The following is a 20,200-nucleotide window of genomic DNA, read 5'->3' on the forward strand; positions in this document are numbered from 1 at the left end:
TTAACAGCTACTCAATTCTTCTGAAGGAAGTGGTATACATCAATGATTTGGGCTTCAATGTAGGGGACATGATTAAGAAGTTTGCAGATGATACAAAAATTGGCCGTGTGGTTGATAGTGAGGAAGAAAGCTGTAGACTGCAGGAAGCTTTCAATGGACTGGTCAGGTGGGCAGAAAAGTGGCAAATGGAATTCAATCCGGAGAAGTGTGAGGTAATGCATTTGGGGAGGGCTAACAAGGCAAGTGAATACACAATAAATGGTAGGATACTGAGAAGTGTAAAGGAACAGAGGGCTCTTGGAGTGCATGTCCACTGATCCTTGAAGGTAGCTGGACAGGTAGATACGGTGTTTAAGAAAATTACGGGATACTTTCCTTTATTAGCCGAGGAATAGAATATAAGAGCAGGGAGGTATTGCTAGAACTGTATCAAACACTAGTTAGGCTACAGCTAGAGTACTGCGTGCAGTTCTGGTCACCACATTACAGGAAAGATGTGATTGCACTAGAGAGGGTACAGAGGAGTTACACTGATGTTGCCAGGACTGGAGAATTTTAGCTATGAGGAAAGATTGGATAGGCTAAGGTTGTTTTCTTTGGAACAGAGTAGGCTGAGGGGGGACCTAATTGAGGTGTATAAAATTATGAGGGGCCTAGATAGAGTAGATAGGAAGCACCTATTTTCCTTAGCAGAGAAGTCAATAACCAGGGGAGATCGATTTAAAGTAATTGGTAGAAGGATTAAAGGGGAGTTGAGGAGAAATTCTTTCACCCAGAGGGTGGTGGGGGTCTGGAACTCACTGCCTGAAAGGGTGGTAGAGGCAGAGACCCTCATCGCATTTAAAAAGTACTTGGATAGGCACTTGAAGTGCGGTAACCTACAGGGCTACGGACCAAGAGCTGGAAAGTGGGATTAGGCTGGAGAGCTCTTTTTCGGCCGGCACAGACGCGATGGGCCGAATGGCCTCCTTCTGCGCCGTAAATTTCCGTGATTCTATTATTCAAATCCCACCACAGCAATTTGAGAAATTAAATTCAATAAATATGGTCACTTGTGGGCTGGCACCAGAAAAAAACAACCATGAAAGCTGCCGGATTGTGTAAAACCCACAGGGTTCACTCGTGTGCTTCAGGAAAGGGAGCCTGCCACCCCCATCAGGTCAGCACTAGACATGATTCCAGTCCAATACTGCGCGACTGACTCACAATGGCTTTGGGGCAACTAAGGATGGGCAATAAATACTGGAACCAATGTCGCCCACAGCCCGAGAACGAATGGAAAATAAATTAATTTAGTCATCGCGTGGGGGATTCTCGTTACTGGGCTTTTAATACCAGGAGAAATACATCATTCGTTCTTCCTCTTTCAGTGCTGCTGTTTTGTGTGTGTCCAGGAAGTACTACAGGAGGCGAGAGAACTTTGGGATAGAGAGCCACAATGCATTTTCTAGGTTTTGAGCAGGTCAGGGCTCTATTCAGAACTTGGTTTCACCTCATGCCAAAAGCAGCACTGCAGTGAGCCTGCTTTAGAGGCAGGCTATTCTGAGAGAAACAGCCTGTGTAACAGGTGGCATCTATCCCAATAACAACTGAGGTTAATATGTACACCCAAATGCAACTCATCCCTTTTTCATTTGAATAATTCATCTGTATGGAGTATTAATGGATTTTATACTCAGTAAAATTTGAATTTATGGGACAATGTAACTTTAAGATGTTCCAGGTTTTCCCCTTTCACTTTTCTGCATTGTATTCAGTATGTTTTCTCTGTCTTTTTAAAAATATTTTTCTGCCTTGCACACACTCTTACGGATTTCCTTTGGAAGGGGGATAGAAAGGAAAGGAAAGATAGGAAATAAAAGAAAAGGAAAGGAAAAGAAAAAAAGAGAGAGACAAAGAGAGACAAAAATAGGCATCTCGTTCAAGGTCACTGGGGAGAACAGGCAAAGAATGTGACAGGGAAAAAAACAGCTTCTGTTGTGCAGACAGAGGCCGAGAGAGCATATGACGGACTGATGGGAAGCAGCCAAGGAGGGTGGTGCTTGGGGTTACACCACACAACGGATAAGGTGAGCACTCACTCACAGGCTGTCTCTCACTCTTTCTGTATCTTACTTGTGTGGCCTGAAGTGGTGTCTGAGGAGAGCAGACACATTCTCGATTGGGACTGAAGCCGTTGAATGCTCTAAGGAAGGGATTGAGGTGGGGCTGCAGCAATGAGGCGCCTCTCTATAGACAGCAGTTACTGATTAGAAGCTAAGCAAAGACTCGCCGAGTGGTGGCAAAGAGGTCCCAGGAGGACAGGAATCGTCGATCTTTAACAGAATTAATCATGATAAAGCTAGCACAACTGGTGCAGGACTAGAAAAAGATTTTAAAGCGTTACTTGCTAAAACTTTTTGTTACTCAAAAAACTTAACCGGAGGAAACCAACTCTAGAGTGACAGTGCACACCTTTGGTACGGACAAGGCTCACTGAGATAAGGGGTGCACGGTGGCATAGTGGTTAGCACTGTTGCCTCACAGCGCCAGGGACCTGGGTTCGAATCCGGCCTCGGGTGACTGTCTGTGTGGAGTTTGCACATTCTCCCCGTGTTTGCGTGGGTTTCCTCCGGGTGCTCCGGTTTCCTCCCACAGTCCAAAGATGTGCGGGTTAGGTTGATTGGCTATGATAAATTGACCCTTAGTGTTAGGGGGATTAAATACGTGGGGTTGCGGGGATAGGGTGGGATATGAGTTGGTGTAGGGGTTACGGGGATCGGGTGGGATATGTGTCGGTGCAGGCTCAATGGGCCGAAATGGCCTTTATCTGCACTGTGGGGTTTCTGCGATTCTGCGAGGGGTGAGTCAAAACAGGGTCAAATGGATCGAAGAGAGAAACGCACAACTACAGCTAGAAAGCAGCTGACCCCAGTTAGTTACTGAACGGAGGTTCTGAACCCCTAACCTGGTGGCATAGGAAACCCAAGTCACCTGAAATCTGTCACTGTAAAATGGAACTTTAAATAAGTCATATCTATTACAAATAATCTTCCCATAATTATATCTAATGTAGCAAAGTGGTTTCCCCAGTAACTAACAGTTTTTAATCTTCTTTGAGATGTGCATTATGAGCAGGCTTCTTTGTGGTTGAAGCAGAGCTCAAGTAGAGCTTTTATCCTTAAATTACATGATATTTCCAGTCCAATTCAGTGACAAATGTTACACATAGGAAACTGAAAATGATTCTGTTTAGTGGCATCAAGCACTCCGAGATCAGTTAAAGTGCAGGGAAGTTGTATGCCCCCCCCGCTGTGTTGGATGCTGTGCGGAGACCTTAAGATGTGTGCTTCCAAACTTAAAGTCACCCCCTCTTTCACTTCTCCTTGGAACTTTGCTCATGCTCATCCCGCCCCTATAATGCATGCGCTTCCTTTCCCAGCCAGTTGCCCATATCTTGGTATTCTCAAGTTATAGGAGCTGAGGTTAACTCCCAAAATATCCTTTGCCTTGTAAATTCCAGCCTAATCCATGATCACCAGTACAGCCTGCCCCAGGATCTTTCCACTGCTGAATTTGCTGCCTCTGTTAATCCCCTCTGGAACTCTCCTCACAGAACTTTGGTGAGACATCTGTCCTCATCTTGGACATCTCCAAATCCTCTCTCAGGGTCTGGTATTGTGCATTTCCATTCCCTCTCACCCTCCTCAATACCAATGACCTGTCCACTCCACATCCTACCCAATCCACTCTGCATTCAACTTTACGGATCGCATCCCCTCCGTGCTCACCCCCTCCATTCCCCTCGCCATGTAATGCCTGAATTGTTGCACCTTCGTCTCCTCCACACCCTTTACAAAAATCTGTGTTGCAAACATTGAAAGACAATTTCTTCATGAATCTCTGGGGTAATTGTGACTTTGGGCGAGTGTGAAACGGGCGATATCGGATCAGCCGCCCGTTGACGTCAATGGAAATGAACACGGGGAGAGTTGTCTAACGGGCTGATCCGATAACGCCTGTTTCACACTCACACAGTCATAATGAACCCCTCTCAATTTGAACCAACAGTGACCAGCTCCTCTTAACATTCTTGTTCCTATCATCTCCTCTGACCTCAAAAGGAACTCCCACATCTCCACTGCTGAATCTGCCTCCCACAACTTCTTCTGGGTCAAACCCCACAGCTTTCCCTCAATAACTCTTAACTCTCTATAAAGCCCAAATCTGTCTAAAACTTGAACAGTTATCTGGGGATCTCTTTTCATCACTCTTGCTCGTTTTCCGATAGGCAATTCACTTCTCACCTTTACCTCTCTATGTCCACGGCAGTTGATGTTTCTTTGTTTTATCAATACCATGGTTAATGCTCCTTTGATCTACCTTCTGCTTCTAAGCTTTAACTATGCCATTCCACATGCTCTTCACGCTGAAATCAAGACTCACTGCAATATCCTATTCCATCTCATTCTTTGCAAAGACACCAAAACTATGGAACTCCTTACTGAACTAAAGTCTCCCTTTGCCTTCAGGTTATTAAAACACCACTTTGGTGTCACCTAATCACTAAGTTCTGGCTCTTCACCTTGGTTTCTCAAAAAACATAATGTGGGCAGTTCCCTCCACATTACCGAGAACACCCACAGTCCAGAACATGTCACATTTACACTTCCACTTACTGACACAGCTAGAATTTTTTTTTAAATCAGTCCGTTCCATCTGCAGGTTCAAATTTTGAGAGTCCAATATTGGATTCAAGGAGGGAAGTTGGTCTTTAGCATACTATATAAATAATATTTGCTGCATTGTTTGCATTAAGACATTTATCGACAGGGTTTGCCCAATATGGATGCTGCAATAGTGTTTAATTAGGATGTTCCTATCCATTGAACAGTTAAATGTATGGCTGGATTAGAGCCTGCTGCACACACACTATCCTTGCAAGTGTCTCTGGGTGATGCTGGTAAATCAGTATGAATACTTAGCTAATAAGAGTGAGGTCAGTTACAGATTAATACACGAATAATAGCGGGTCGAGAGTTGAAGCTGGGTTGGGATCATTAAAGCAGGGCAGCGAGTGCTGTGCTCCCTTGGAGAATATACCTCCAGCACTTACTGTAGCATGAATGGATTGTACATTATGATTTTAATGACAGCATTGCGGGTGCTGTAGCTCTATAAAGAACAGGACAAAAGGGCCTGGATAAATGCACACCTGGTCTAAACACGTAATTCCAAAGTAATTTCGCATCACTCAGAATTCCTAATCCACCCACTGCCTTCCTTGAAAGATCAGGTATACACGTATTAGAATTTAACCCTAATCGTACAGATCTTAATTTGGAATTGGTGAATTTGTAGATAGAAAGTTTAGACACCTTAAACCGTTATACTCCTAGTAACAACAACTTGCATTCATATAATGCAGTCCAAGCATATCTGTCACCCAAGTGCTGGTGCATTGCCACTGTTCTTTAGTGTTCAGTACCCAACTCATTAATGCCACAAACTTTCAGAATGAGTAAAAGAACAATGTAGATGCACTTGGTGTACTAATATTACCATCTTTCTGTAATCTCTTCTGCCCCATCAACTTCCACACGAATCCCCTTGGCCTAGAGTGCACACTGGTCCAGCTCATGAATGCCATTCCATGGGCGACCCAGCATACTTGCGCTGGCACAGGATAATGGCATCTTCTCCATTCTCCCCTGAATGACTTGTGAAGAGATGGCAAACACACTCCCTAGCATTAAACACCACCTGAAATTCTATATCCATGCCAAATATTCCATCCCCCTTTCTGGCCACTGACTCTTGCTGAATGAGACTGTTCGCAACCTCCACGTCCTATTCGACCCCAAGCTGATCTTCCGATCCCATATCCACTCAATCAGGAACACTGTCTATTTCTACCTCTAATATTGCCCACCTCTGTCTCAACCACAGCCCATCTGTTGATGAAACCCTCATCCATGGCCTTTGTCACCTCCAGACTCAACTATTCTCATGTTCTCTTGGTGGGCTTCCCATCTTCCATCTCCTTTGTAATCTTCAGTTCATCCAAAAGTATGCTATTCTGCATCAAGTACTGCTCACCAATCACCCCTGTCTTTACTGACCAACACTGGCTCCCCGTCTTCCATGTTTGCATCTCTTCATGGCCTTCTCCCATCTCTATAACCTCCAACAGCCATATAACCCTCCCCCTCCCACCCCAAACTCGCCATTCCTCTGACTCAGGCTTTCTGTACATCCCCCCACTTCACCTCACCACTGGGGGCCATGCCTTCAGTCGCCGAGGCCCTACACTCTGGAATCCACCACCTAAACCCCTATGCCTCTCCACCTCTTTCCTCCTTTAAGACCTTATGTTTTGACCAAGCTTTTTAATCACACCCTTCTAATATTCCCTTCTTTTACTCGGCTTCCATTTTTTAAATTAGGCCTGTGTGAAGCACATGAAAGGCGCTATATCAATGCAAGTTGTACGAGGATTAAAGGAGACCCAAGAGCAAAATTTCAGTGGAGAGGTACGTTCAAGCCGAGGGCTCCCTAACAACCCATCCCACCAGCAATACAGCTACTACCTGCGGACAATGTTAGGCTATGGGCTATAGCCAGTGGAGAGTATCGTTTGGCTATGGGCTAAAACCAGTGGAGTTTATCGTTAGGCTATGGGCTATAACCAGTGGAGTTTATCGTTAGGCTATGGGCTATAACCAGTGGAGTTTATCGTTAGGCTATGGGCTATAACCAGTGGATTGACTCGTTAGGCTATGGGCTATAACCAGTGGAGTTTATCGTTAGGCTATGGACTATAACCAGTGGAGAGTATCGTTTGGCTATGGGCTATAAACAGTGGAGAGTATTGTTAGGCTATGGGCTATAACCAGTGGAGAGTATCGTTAGGCTATGGGCTATAACCAGTGGAGTTTATCGTTAGGCTATGGGCTATAACCAGTGGATTGACTCGTTAGGCTATGGGCTATAACCAGTGGAGTTTATCGTTAGGCTATGGACTATAACCAGTGGAGAGTATCGTTAGGCTATGGGCTATAACCAGTGGAGAGTATCGTTAGGCTATGGGCTATAACCAGTGGATTGACTCGTTAGACTATGGGCTAGAACCAGTGGAGTTTATCGTTAGGCTATGGACTATAACCAGTGGAGAGTATCATTAGGCTATGGGCTATAACCAGTGGAGAGTATCATTAGGCTATGGGCTATAACCAGTGGAGAGTATCGTTAGGCTATGGGCTATAAACAGTGGAGAGTATTGTTAGGCTATGGGCTATAACCAGTGGAGAGTATCGTTAGGCTATGGGCTATAACCAGTGGAGTTTATCGTTAGGCTATGGGCTATAACCAGTGGATTGACTCGTTATGCTATTGGCTATAACCAGTGGAGAGTATCGTTAGGCTATGGGCTATAACCAGTAGAGAGTATCGTTAGGCTATGGGCTATAAACAGTGGAGAGTATTGTTAGGCTATGGGCTATAACCAGTGGAGAGTATCGTTAGGCTATGGGCTATAACCAGTGGAGTTTATCGTTAGGCTATGGGCTATAACCAGTGGAGATATTCGTTAGACTATGGGCTATAACCAGTGGAGAGTATTGTTAGGCTATGGGCTATAACCAGTGGAGCGTCTTGTTAGGCTACGGACTATAACCAGTGGAGAGTATCGTTAGGCTACAACCAGTGGAGAATATCATTAGGCTATGGGCTATAACCAGTGGAGATTATCGTTACGCTATGGGCTATAACCAGTGGAGAGTATCGTTACGCTATGGGCTATAACCAGTGGAGAGTATCGTTAGGCTATGGGCTATAACCAGTGGAGAGTATCGTTACGCTATGGGCTATAACCAGTGGAGATATTCGTTAGACTATGGGCTATAACCAGTGGAGAGTATTGTTAGGCTATGGGCTATAACCAGTGGAGCGTCTTGTTAGGCTACGGACTATAACCAGTGGAGAGTATCGTTAGGCTACAACCAGTGGAGAATATCATTAGGCTATGGGCTATAACCAGTGGAGAGTATCGTTACGCTATGGGCTATAACCAGTGGAGAGTATCGTTAGGCTATGGGCTATAACCAGTGGAGAGTATCGTTACGCTATGGGCTATAACCAGTGGAGAGTATCGTTAGGCTATGGGCTATAACCAGTGGAGCTGTCAGTAAAAACAATGCCAAGTATTAAGAACTCAATCGATTAAATGATAATTTACACAAAATTGTTCCACTTGCAGACTGTGATATTCATAATCTGATTAAAGAGGCAAATGTTAATGACGGACTTCCTCTACCGATTGCCTTGGCAGTGGGGAGTGATCCCCAAATAACATCCAGCATTGATTTATTTTAGAGAATTATTGAATCATTAAAGTGATACCGCGAACTGTACTCGTGGCTACACGTGCAGCTTCCGGCAGCTGGAACCAGGCGGTAGGGGGAGAATTCAGTAAAACTGCACTGCTCCACAGACGTATTTAACTGTGTCTTAGCATCCCACCTGATGGTTTTTACACAGATGTCGCAAAGTTAACAAATGACAACATTTTTGTTGAAAAAGTGAGGCATTGCTGGACAGCAAATGAAGCCACATTTCTATTAATGCAGTTTACGATCTAAACCTCAGGTCACGTTCCCCCTCCCCCCCACCCTCTTTAAAGTGCTTCTCAGAAATTCTATCCCTCGGAAGCGTGGCACCGGAAGGGTTACGGCATTTTGCTGCGCTTACCTCACAGAGCTCTGCTGGGATGAAGGAGGCTGAGGGGATGGCTGTGGCTGCGGTGGTGGAAGCATCGTCTGCACTTGCTGGACTGGAGACGGTATCTTGGCAATCGCATTGTTCACCTGCAGATAGGCAGACACAAGTAATGCAGGCAGTGAATACCCACAATATCACAGAACACACCTCCTGCATCCTCCCCGATACTGTGCAAGTACAGCCTGGAGGATTACCTCCCGTAAGAGAGTGCAGTCTGTAAAGACCTAGCTTACATCATCACAAAATCTTGTCACCACTGTGTGTGGGTTGCTAGGATAAAACTGCCGTCTGCTAACCCAATTATACTGGGTTCAAATTCAGTGATTCACTCCTGATACCCACCAACTAAGTCAGAGTTGGGATTCAGTTTGGATTAAGTTGATTAAAAATAGATTGTAAATCATAGGAAACTTTCTCAGCTCCTCTCCACCACCCCCCACAACAGGATATACTGTTTTTGTTTGACTACACTGCAAAAGTACTTCATTGGCTGCAAAACACTTTGGGGAAATCCCGAGGACATGAAAGGCGCTATATAAATGCAAGTTCTTTCTTTGCTGCAGTCAAAATGAAGGAAAGCCAAATCCAAATCAGAAGAGTTGCTTCAAGGCACTTCAAAGCAGTGCTAAACTAGAGCTGCATTGCATAGCCTTGGACAACTACAGCGGGTCGTCAGACAACTGGATCTTTCCCAGCTGAACAACCCGCTATGAATGAACAAATTATCCCAAGAGACATTACGATGCCACAAGGAAAGGCCGCACATTTGCAGCTTTGAATAGTTGCGGTCAGACGGCGGGATAGAATCAGAGTGCACACCAGAAGCTCCTGGGATTAATTCCTGATCTGTGCTGAGTTAGTTGGCCCCAAATGGGTGCCAAAATTAGCCTCAGTATCTCTGGAGTAGGGAGGGTTTAAAAAAAAAAAATCAGCCAGGGTTGCTAGCCACACACATGTAAACATCAGAGAGCAGAGCAGATCAAGCTTGGACATGATGCCCCCATGGTTGAATAGAATAGTCTGGTGCCACGAGTCTTCCTACAGACGAACCTTGTGCTGCTGTAACAGATGTTTGGCTCACCCCTACTTAAACCATTCAATATGTAGAGCTGGCAGTGTTGCACCGATATGGCGTCTCTTACAGAGGAAGCTGAAAGGAGGACTGTGGGACCACCAGAGGAGGATAGTGGTATGCCCTGGAATCTGTACGCCAAGCCCTTTTATATTTTCCATTTATATAAAGGATTTGTACATAGGCTTAAGAGGAATGATACTGAAGTTTGTTGATTACACCAGAAAAACTGTGAGGAAGATTGCAGTGTGCAGGAAGGACACAGTCAAGTTAAGAGGAGTGGGCAGATAGGTGGCAGGTGCAGTTCAGTGTAGAGAAATGTGTAGCGCATTTTGGGGAATGAGAGCAGTGAGAGGAAGTGTGCCCTGAATGGTAAAGAGTGGAGGATCTGAGCGATCGAGAGGTATAGATACGTAGATCGTTCAAAGGTGGAAGTGCATAAAGGCCATAAGATTTTTTTGGTCACCTTTTTGTATCCATATTTACCATTGTAAATTGCGATATCAACAATTCCCACTCAATTTTTCTATGTCAACTGTCAGTGTATTTGTGGGCTCTGGCCACTAGATGGCTCTATGGAGCAAGATTTTGAAGTCTCTACTCTTTTGCTATCTTGTGTATATGGGGGAAAAGAAACCTTTTGTTCATCAACTGACTGTGAGGAACACCATGGGCAGCTGTCTTTCACACTTCATCTAGAGCCATTGTTTGTTTCTTTACCTGTCCGATTACCATCTCGTCTCACCTTGAATATCTCTTAATGTCTCTTCTTTCATCCCCTCCCCCATTTCCCAGTCCCCAAACTGCCTTTTAATCTGTTTCATTTCCTGCCTTTTTTTCTCAGTTCTGAAGAAGGGTTTCGACCTGAAATGTTGACTATTTTCTCTCCACGGATGTTGCCTGGCCTGCTGAGTTTTTCCAGCATTTTCTGTTGTTATTTCAGATTTCCAGCATCTGCAGTATTTTGCTTTTGTAAAGAATACCTGAAACCATGGTATACAGTAAACCTGCATAAAGGAAACCTAAAAGTATCTCACAAAGAAAGCTCGCCCTTGGGAACACCTCAACAGATCAAACAGTAGGGGCAGGGGAAGCGAGGAATTACAAAAATGGGATCTATACCCAAAAGTGAAACACTTGCCATTGTTTTTCATTCATTATATATATATAAATAATTCTATATACCAAGAGTACTCTCCTTTCAAAGCCACCCTTACACAGAAGGAAGTCATGCATGTTCATAGGGTTAAAAGGTCAGATGGTAAAACAAAACCAGATTGGGTAACTAGCTATGTCCAGACAATTTTAAAATTACATGTTTAAGGAAAGTAACCCTCAGGGGAACGGGGTTAGGTGTGAAACTCAGCTGAAGGCAATGAAAGCTGCTATCAGTGCAGTCAAACGGGCACGAGAAACGATAGTGGATAGGTGTAGTGGTAATAGCAAGGTCTTTTTCAACTATTTTAGGAGTCAGAAGAGAACATTATAGCTGCACTGGAAAGAGGAGTTATTTTAGAAATCTAAGCATGTCTTCAACAACCAATGGTTCCATTTTTTGAGGATGTTACAAAGTCGGTGGATGTTGGAATACTGGTCGACGTCCTGTTTCCAGACTTTCAAAAAGCCTTTGACAAAGTGCCACACAAAAGGCTACTAATCAAGGTAGAGTCTTGTGGGATTGGCAGGCAAACAAACATTGGGTTGGATAAAGAACTAGTCGCATTCACATGGACAGAAGGTTGTTATGAACAGTAGAAATTCTGCATGGAACCAGTCACCAGTGGAGATCCACGGGGATCAGTGGGAGGGCCATTACTTTTCATCTTTCTCAACGATCTGGATGAAAGAGTTGGGGCAACAGCCCACAAGGATGATACAAAGATACGTGCACGTGTAAGGTCTTTCGACAATAAAAGTAGATCGCAGGCAGATCCTGATGCAGTGGGCCCGTATCTGGCAATGTCTTTCAATATAGATAAATGATGCACTCGGGTAGGGGCAACTCCAACCATGTGTATACCATGCAGAGTGTTGTGCTCAAGGTTGCCGAGTGGAGAAGGACCTGGGGGTTGCAGTGCACAGGTCATTGAAGGTCCACAACCAGTGCCGTGAGCTGTTGTAAAAGCAAATAGACTGTTAGAATGTATGGCCAGGACAATCAAATGTAAATCAAGAAATACGATCCTTCTTGCCTTTGAGGGCCGGAGAGGAATTTCCCAGAGTTTGTCCCTAAGTTGGCTGATGGACTTTTCACCTCTTCCAGGAGATTGCGTGGCTGCATTGGGGAGTGGGGCAGAAATGGGAGTGATGGTGTTGAGGTGTTACACCATGCCAGTTTAGGACAGGCTTGATGGACCAGCTGATCTTATTCATACGTTCGCATGTCACCAGCCTGGGCAGTGGATCTAATCAGGAATTGCAATTTCCAGACCGGTCATGAATCTGGGAATGGTGAGGTATTCTAAAGAAAGTGCCTACTTAGAAAGAGAAAGCACTGACTCTTGCCTTGTGCCATTTGATGATGTGCCTATACTGTTCATTGAACAGGAGCCATGGTATTTGTGCTGCTTTTCATCAGTTGGTCTGGATCTTGGTCTCGACATCAAAGCACTTTAGTTTGAGTGGAAAGTGTGTAAAATGCAAGAGGAATTTCAAAGATCCTTCAAAAAATTCACTGTTGGTCTAGTACTCTCAGTAATGGTTGCAGAGAGCTGTAATCTGGCCAAGTCTAGTCGAAATTGTGGTACATTAGAGAGCTGCAAAATGGGATTCCGTTGACTGCAGATTTTTTTTCATATAATTCAGCATGTCAAAATGGGGACATTGCTCGTCCGAGTGCATTAAACAGAATGGGGCTGCTATATATGCCTCATAATGTGGGATTAGTGGGCATATTTTGGATTGAATGAGGAATTAGTTGCATTCTCATAGGCAGACAATTGTTATTAATAGTAGTCATTCTGCGTCAATGATCTGGATGAAGGTGTCGGGGGAACTGTTTGCAAGTGATAGATGAGAAAAGTAGATTACAGGGTGATCTAGGTGTGTTGGGGGAGTGGGCCCATGTCTAGCACATGCCTTTAATTCATATAGATAAATGTAGTGTCAAGCACATGGTTAGGGCCAATGCGGAGCATGTGTACACCAGCAGGGTTGCTCAGTGTTGTCGACTGGGAGAAAGACCTAGGAGTTACAGTACATTAGGGTGACCATATGTCCCCGTCCCTGGCAAACAATGCCCCGGTTCACAAAACACTGTCCCCGAAGTGTACCCCTGGGCAGTGAGTGTACTCCTCCTGACCGGTCAGTTTGCGGCTCTAAGGCTCGCCCCTCCCCTCCCTCTCAAATCATCAATCTCCCACACCTTGTTTTGGACACTCAGCCAGTTTCGCCGCCCCCCCTCCCCCGCCCAACCCTGGCGAGTTGTCTCCGAGCGCCAAATTGGCCCTCACAGCTGACCGGCTGAGTGCTAATGAGGCCCAGCCACCCAGAGGGTCCGACGCCTGCCCTATTAGCACAGCAAGCACAATGGGCCCCAGCAGCACCAGCGATTCCTCGCGCTTGGTTTCTGATCCTTCTGTTGCCCCCCAGAGCTCGAGTGTCAGAAATAAACTGACAGATGACCGCTCTGACCTAATCCACAGCTCATCCATTCAACATCCAAATCTGGAACTGGAGGTAAACCTCCCACCTGAGACTGTCAGCGAATCCAGTGGGGTTTTCCATTGCGATTACAATAAAAAGGCTCATGAACAGAAGTAAATAGATCATCAAGCTAAAAGGAGACTGTGGATAGATTTGGTCAAACGTGTAATATGATCGGAGAACTGGTTGGTGAGAACATTAATCCTAGACATTGTGTGTGGGGGGTCGGGGTCAGATTTGACCTCAGTCACTGGGGGGAGGAGTCAGGTGTGACCTCAGGCACTGGGGGGAGGAGTCAGGTGTGACCTCAGACACTTTGGGGGGAGGGGGGGGTGAGAAGAGAAGGTCAGGGTCAGATGTGACCTCAGTCACTGGGAGGGCATGGGGTGGAAGGGGTTGTGTCAGGTGTGATCTCAGTCACGGGGTGGGGCGGTGTCAGGTGTGTTCTCAGTCACGGTGGGTGGGGTCAGGTGTGACCTGGGGGGGTAGGGTCAGGTGTGATTGGGGGGGGAGGGGGGGAAAGAGTAGGGTCAGGCATACCCTCGGGCACTGGGAGGGCGGAGTCAGACGTGCCCACGGGCACTGGGAGGGCGGAGTCAGACGTGACCTCGGGCACAGGGAGGGCAGAGTCAGACCTGACCTCGGGCACTGGGAGGGCGGAGTCAGACGTGACCTCGGGCACTGGGAGGGCGGAGTCAGACGTGACCTCGGGCACTGGGAGGGCGGAGTCAGACGTGACCTCGGGCACTGGGAGGGCGGAGTCAAACGTGACCTCGGGCACTGGGAGGGCGGAGTCAGACGTGACCTCGGGCACTGGGAGGGCGGAGTCAGACGTGACCTCGGGCACTGGGAGGGCGGAGTCAGACGTGACCTCGGGCACTGGGAGGGCGGAGTCAGACGTGACCTCGGGCACTGGGAGGGCGGAGTCAGACGTGACCTCGGGCACTGGGAGGGCGGAGTCAGACGTGACCTCGGGCGCTGGGGGGCGGAGTCAGGCGTGAGCACAGGCACGGGGGGTGGAGTCAGGCGTGACCTCGGGCACTGGGGGGGCGGAGTCAGGTGAGTGCTCAGGCACTGGGGTCGGAGTCAGGCGTGAGCTCAGGCACTGGGGTCGGAGTCAGGCGTGAGCTCAGGCACTGGGGGGCGGAGTCAGGTGAGTGCTCAGGCACTGGGGGCGGACTCAGGTGAGCGCTCAGGCACTGGGGCGGAGTCAGGTGAGCGCTCAGGCACTGGGGGCGGAGTCAGGTGAGCGCTCAGGCACTGGGGGCGGAGTCAGGTGAGCGCTCAGGCACTGGGGGCGGAGTCAGGTGAGCGCTCAGGCACTGGGGGCGGAGTCAGGTGAGCTCAGGCACTGGGGGCGGAGTCAGGTGAGCGCTCAGGCACTGGGGGCGGAGTCAGTTGAGCGCTCAGGCACTGGGGGCGGAGTCAGGTGAGCTCAGGCACTGGGGCGGAGTCAGGCGTGAGCTCAGGCACTGGGGGCGGAGTCAGGCGTGACTTCAGGCACTGGGGGCGGAGTCAGGTGAGCGCTCAGGCACTGGGGGCGGAGTCAGGTGAGCGCTCAGGCACTGGGGGCGGAGTCAGGCACTGGGGGGCGGAGTCAGGTGAGCGCTCAGGCACTGGGGGCGGAGTCAGGCGTGAGCTCAGGCATGGGGCGGAGTCAGGCGTGAGCTCAGGCACTGGGGGCGGAGTCAGGCGTGAGCTCAGGCATGGGGGCGGAGTCAGGCGTGAGCTCAGGCACTGGGGGCGGAGTCAGGTGAGCGCTCAGGCACTGGGGGCGGAGTCAGGTGAGTGTTCAGGCACTGGGGGGCGGAGTCAGGCGTGAGCTCAGGCACTGGGGGCGGAGTCAGGCGTGAGCTCAGGCATGGGGGCGGAGTCAGGTGAGCGCTCAGGCACTGGGGGCGGAGTCAGGCGTGACCTCAGCACGGGGGGCGGAGTCAGGTGAGCGCTCAGGCACTGGGGGGCGGAGTCAGGCGTGACCTCAGCACTGGGGGTGGAGTCAGGCGTGACCTCAGCACTGGGGGTGGAGTCAGGCGTGACCTCAGCACTGGGGGCGGAGTGAGGCGTGAGCTCAGGCATGGGGGCGGAGTCAGGTGAGTGCTCAGGCACTGGGGGCGGAGTCAGGCATGGGGGCGGAGTCATGCGTGACCTCAGGCACTGGGGGGCGGAGTCAGGTGAGCGCTCAGGCACTGGGGGCGGAGTCAGGTGAGCGCTCAGGCACTGGGGGCGGAGTCAGGCACTGGGGGGCGGAGTCAGGTGAGTGCTCAGGCACTGGGGGCGGAGTCAGGCGTGAGCTCAGGCATGGGGCGGAGTCAGGCGTGAGCTCAGGCACTGGGGGCGGAGTCAGGCGTGAGCTCAGGCATGGGGGCGGAGTCAGGCGTGAGCTCAGGCACTGGGGGCGGAGTCAGGTGAGCGCTCAGGCACTGGGGGCGGAGTCAGGTGAGTGTTCAGGCACTGGGGGGCGGAGTCAGGCGTGAGCTCAGGCACTGGGGGCGGAGTCAGGCGTGAGCTCAGGCATGGGGGCGGAGTCAGGTGAGCGCTCAGGCACTGGGGGCGGAGTCAGGCGTGACCTCAGCACGGGGGGCGGAGTCAGGTGAGCGCTCAGGCACTGGGGGGCGGAGTCAGGCGTGACCTCAGCACTGGGGGTGGAGTCAGGCGTGACCTCAGCACTGGGGGCGGAGTGAGGCGTGAGCTCAGGCATGGGGGCGGAGTCAGGTGAGTGCTCAGGCACTGGGGGCGGAGTCAGGCATGGGGGCGGAGTCATGCGTGACCTCAGGCACTGGGGGGCGGAGTCAGGTGAGTGCTCAGGCACTGGGGGCGGAGTCAGGTGAGTGCTCAGGCACTGGGGGCGGAGTCATGCATGGGGGCGGAGTTATGCGTGACCTCAGGCACTGCGGGGGCGGAGTCAGGTGAGTGCTCAGGCTGGGGGGGCGGAGTCAGGTGAGCGCTCAGGCACTGGGGGCGGAGTCAGGCATGGGGGTGGAGTCATGCGTGACCTCAGGCACTGGAGGGCGGAGTCAGGCGTGAGCTCAGGTACTGGGGCGGAGTCAGGTGAGTGCTCAGGCACTGCGGGGCGGAGTCAGGCGTGAGCTCAGGCACTGGGGGGCGGAGTCAGGCGTGAGCTCAGGTACTGGGGCGGAGTCAGGCGTGAGCTCAGGCACTGGGGGGCGGAGTCAGGCATGAGCTCAGGCACTGGGGGGCAGAGTCAGGCATGAGCTCAGGCACTGGGGGGCAGAGTCAGGCGTGAGCTCAGGCACTGGGGGGCGGAGTCAGGCATGAGCTCAGGCACTGGGGGGCAGAGTCAGGCGTGAGCTCAGGCACTGGGGGCGGAGTCAGGTGAGTGCTCAGGCACTGGGGGCGGAGTCAGGCGTGAGCTCAGGCACTGGGGCGGAGTCAGGCGTGAGCTCAGGCACTGGGGGGCGGAGTCAGGTGAGTGCTCAGGCACTGGGGGCAGAGTCAGGCGTGAGCTCAGGCACTGGGGGCGGAGTCAGGTGAGTGCTCAGGCACTGGGGGCGGAGTCAGGTGAGTGCTCAGGCACTGGGGGCGGAGTCAGGCATGGGGGTGGAGTCATGCGTGACCTCAGGCACTGGGGGGCGGAGTGAGGTGAGCTCAGGCACTGGGGGGCGGAGTCAGGCGTGAGCTCAGGCACTGGGGGGCGGAGTCAGGTGAGCGCTCAGGCACTGGGGGTGGAGTCATGCGTGACCTCAGGCACTGGGGGGCGGAGTGAGGTGTGAGCTCAGGTGCTGGGGGGTGGAGTCCAGTGTGGCCTCAGTCACTTTGGGGGCTCAGAGTCAGGTGTCTGAATGCGCTCCAACAGTGTGACGCCACATCCGCAGTAATTATATTCCCATTTGTTTTGCATTTGTAGTCTACATTTGCAACTGTTAAAATATAGGCTGCTAAAATGTTTTTCTCGCTATGCTGCGCAACCTACATTTCCGTCCTGGCCACCTTGCTGTGTTCCCACCCTGTGTCCCTGGATTCGGTTTAGAAAATATGGTCACCCTACAGTACATGAATCTCCAAAGGTTCATGGCCAGTGATACGAGGCCATCACAAAAACAAAGTCAGGATGATTAAATATCTTTGTGTAAGGCCTTGATTAGGCCTCATTTGGAATACTGTGTCCAATTTTGGCCCCTCACATGTCAGATGGTATAGAGGCCCTGGAAAAGGATCAAAAGAGGGTCGCTAGATTGTTACATGGTTTGAAGGTCCTTAGGTACCATGACAGACGGAGAGAGTTGGGACATTTTACTCTAGGAAAGCGTAATTGATTTTGAGAGATAACAACAGAAAATGCTGGAAAAACTCAGCAGGTCAGGCAACATCCGTGGAGAGAAATTTGAGTTGACGTTTTGGGTCGAACCCTTCTTCAAAACTGGAAAGAAAAGAAACTAGATCGAAGGCAGGGCTGCGATCGGACAAAAGAATAAAAGAAACAAAAGAAGTAAAAGAGATTAGAAGCTAGACGAGATGGTAATAGGCTGAGATTAGGTGTAAAGTGTACTGGCAGGGCAAAAGATAGCTGCCAGGTGTGAGAGAGAAACAAAAGGAAAGGGGGGGGGGGGGGGAAAGGAGTGGAACAATTACAAGAGAAAATGAAATGGGGGCCGAGCTTATGATCTGAAATTGTTGAACTCGATATTGAGTCCGGAAGGCTGCAGAGTGCCTAATCGGAAGATGAGGTGCTGTTCCTCGAGTTTACGTTGAGCTTCCGTGGAACAATACAAGAGGCCAAGGACGGTGAGGTCCGAGTGGGAATGGAGCGGTGAATTAAAATGACAGGCGACCGGAAGCTGGGGTCCCCCTTACGGACTGAACGGAGGTGTTCCGCAAAGCGGTCACCCAATCTGCGTTTGGTCTCCCCAATGTAGAGGAGACCGCATCGTGAGCAGCGAATACAGTATACTAGATTGCAAGAAGTACAAGTAAATCACTGTTTCACCTGGAAGGGGTGTTTGGGGCCCTGGACAGTGGGAAGGTATAGGGGCAGGTGTTACATCTCCTCCGCTTGCACGGGAAGGTGCCAGGCGAAGGGGAAGGGCTGTTTGGGGTGATAGAGGAGTGGACTAGGGTGTCTCGGAGGGAGCGGTCCCTGAGGAATGCTGAAAGGGGAGGGGAAGATACGTTTGGTGGTGGGATCACTTTGGAGGTAGCGGAAATGCCGGAGGATGATCCGTTGAATGTGGAGGCTGGTGGGGTGAAAGGTGAAGACAAGGGGAACCCTATCGTGGTTCTGGGAGGGAGGGGCAGGGGTGAGGGCAGAAGTGCGGGAGATAGAACTGACATGGTCGAGGGCAGTGTCAACCACGGTAGAGGGGAATCCTCGGTTGCGGAAAAAGGAAGACATGTCTGAAGCACTGGTGTGGAAGGTGGCATCGTCGGAGCAGATACGGCGGAGACGGAGAAACTGGGAGAATGGAATAGAGTCCTTACAGGAAGTAGGGTGGGAGGAAGTGTAGTCCAGGTAGCTGTGGGAGTCAGTGGGCTTGTAGTGAATATTGGTCGATAACCTATCCCCAGAGATGGAGACGGAGAAGTCGAGGAAGGGAAGGGAAGAGTCAGAGATGGACCATGTGAAGGTGAGGGAAGGGTGGAAATTGGAGGCAAAGTGAATGAAATTGTCAAGTTCGGGGCGAGAGCAGGAAACGGCACCGATACAGTCATCAATGTATCGGAAAAAGAGGTGAGGGAGGGGACCCGAGTAGGACTGGAACAAAGATTGTTCCACATAGCCCACGAAAAGGCAGGCATAGCTAGGACCCATGCGGGTACCCATGGCAACACCTTTGATTTGGAGGAAATGAGTGGAGTTAAAGGAGAAGTTGTTCAATGTGAGAACAAGTTCAGCCAGGCGGAGGAGGGTCGTGGTGGATGGGGACTGGTCGGGCCTCTGTTCAAGGAAGAAGCGGAGTGCCCTCAGGCCATCCGGGTGGGGGATGGAGGTGTAGAGGGATTGTACGTCCATGGTGAAAAGGAAGCGGTTGGGGCCAGGAAACTGGAAACTGTTAAAGTGGCGGAGGGCGTCAGAAGAGTCGCGGATGTAGGTGGGAAGAGACTGGACAAGGGGAGAAAAGATAGAGTCAAGATAGGAAGAGATAAGTTCCGTGGGGCAAGAACAGGCTGAAACGATGGGTCTACCAGGGCAGTCCTGTTTGTGGATCTTGGGAAGGAGGTAGAAGCGGGCTGTGCGGGGTTGGGGAACTATGAGGTTGGTGGCAGCAGGGGGAAGATCTCCAGAGGAGATGAGGTCAGTGACAGTCTTGGAAACGGTGGTTTGATGTTCGGTAGTGGGGTCATGGTCCAGGTGGAGGTAGGAGGAGGTGTCGGAGAGTTGGCGTTCAGCTTCCGCTAGGTAGAGGTCAGTACGCCAAACAACAACAGCACCACCCTTGTCAGCGGGTTTAATGACAATGTCAGGGTTGGATCTAAGAGAATGGAGTGCTGCAAGTTCAGAGGGAGGTAGGTTGGAGTGAGTGAGGGGAGCAGAGAAATGGAGACGGCCGATGTCACGGCGGCAGCTAGCAATGAAAAGATCTAGAGAGGGTAAGAGGCCAGGGGGAGGGGTCCAGGCAGAACATTTCCGCTACCTCCAAAGTGATCCCACCACCAAACGTATCTTCCCCTCCCCTCCCCTTTCAGCATTCCGCAGGGACCGCTCCCTCCGAGACACCCTAGTCCACTCCTCTATCACCCCAAACAGCCCTTCCCCTTCGCCTGGCACAT

General features: G+C 50.1%; 1 protein-coding gene across 4 annotated transcripts in view; it reads right to left on the reverse strand.

Annotated features, from left to right (window-relative positions):
• Positions 1-20,200, reverse strand: part of med15 (mediator complex subunit 15) — a 146,674-nt gene that overhangs the window by 45,405 nt on the left and 81,069 nt on the right. For all 4 annotated transcript variants that reach the window (XM_085962083.1, XM_085962082.1, XM_085962080.1 and 1 more), the window contains one exon: positions 8,728-8,843. In XM_085962083.1, coding sequence (XP_085818209.1) covers positions 8,728-8,843 — 116 coding nt within the window. The remainder of the gene's footprint in view (positions 1-8,727; positions 8,844-20,200) is intronic.

This window comes from Somniosus microcephalus, chromosome 19 (genome assembly GCF_052327205.1).
Source record: "Somniosus microcephalus isolate GS21.2 chromosome 19, FLI_Smic_1.0, whole genome shotgun sequence".
Taxonomy (NCBI): Eukaryota; Metazoa; Chordata; class Chondrichthyes; order Squaliformes; family Somniosidae; genus Somniosus; species Somniosus microcephalus.